This window comes from Parasteatoda tepidariorum, chromosome 6 (genome assembly GCF_043381705.1).
Source record: "Parasteatoda tepidariorum isolate YZ-2023 chromosome 6, CAS_Ptep_4.0, whole genome shotgun sequence".
NCBI classification, from domain to species: domain Eukaryota; kingdom Metazoa; phylum Arthropoda; class Arachnida; order Araneae; family Theridiidae; genus Parasteatoda; species Parasteatoda tepidariorum.
This window is the reverse complement of record NC_092209.1, coordinates 61,330,633-61,331,158: the sequence shown is the minus strand read 5'-3', so window position 1 is coordinate 61,331,158 and position 526 is coordinate 61,330,633. Positions and strand designations below refer to the sequence as shown.

The 526-nt window shown below is 35.7% G+C and overlaps 1 protein-coding gene across 1 annotated transcript in view; it reads left to right on the top strand.

Annotated features, from left to right (window-relative positions):
* LOC139425832 (uncharacterized) overlaps positions 1-526 on the top strand; it is a 5,572-nt gene continuing 5,046 nt past the window's right edge. Inside the window, exon 1 of the mRNA XM_071181810.1 lies at positions 1-336. Coding sequence (XP_071037911.1) covers positions 1-336 — 336 coding nt within the window. The remainder of the gene's footprint in view (positions 337-526) is intronic.

Here is a 526-nt window from a genome sequence, read left to right as displayed (position 1 = left end):
ATGACTGCATATAGAATGAAATTGCAATATCAATGGCATGACAAGCCCTCTTCTGGAGGTCATACCAGTATTACTAAGAAAATTCACCATCCAACTCTCCTTATGCCTTCTGACTGCATGGAGAGAAAGTACGTGTTTGAAAGACCATTTGAAGTAGTTCTTCCTACCAGAGAAGAATGGGATAACAACACGATCGATACAAAAAATGATGATCTAATCTGGTATACCGATGGATCAATGAAAGGTAGCCTCTCAGGACTGGGGGTCTGTGGCTTGTCACCAGGATTCAACTTTTTTGAAGGTCTTGGGGAATATGCTACTGTCTTTCAGGCGGAGGTACTTGCTATCGTAAACCATATATGGCAACGTTACTTTTAAAAAGTAACGAGTAAAAGTACAAGTATTTTTAAAAAAAGTAACGAGTAAAAAGTAAATATCTTGTATTTTAAAAAGTAACGAGTAAAAAGTACAAGTAAAAGTACAAGTACTAAACAAAAAAAGTAACGATTTAAAAGTACATTTCTAG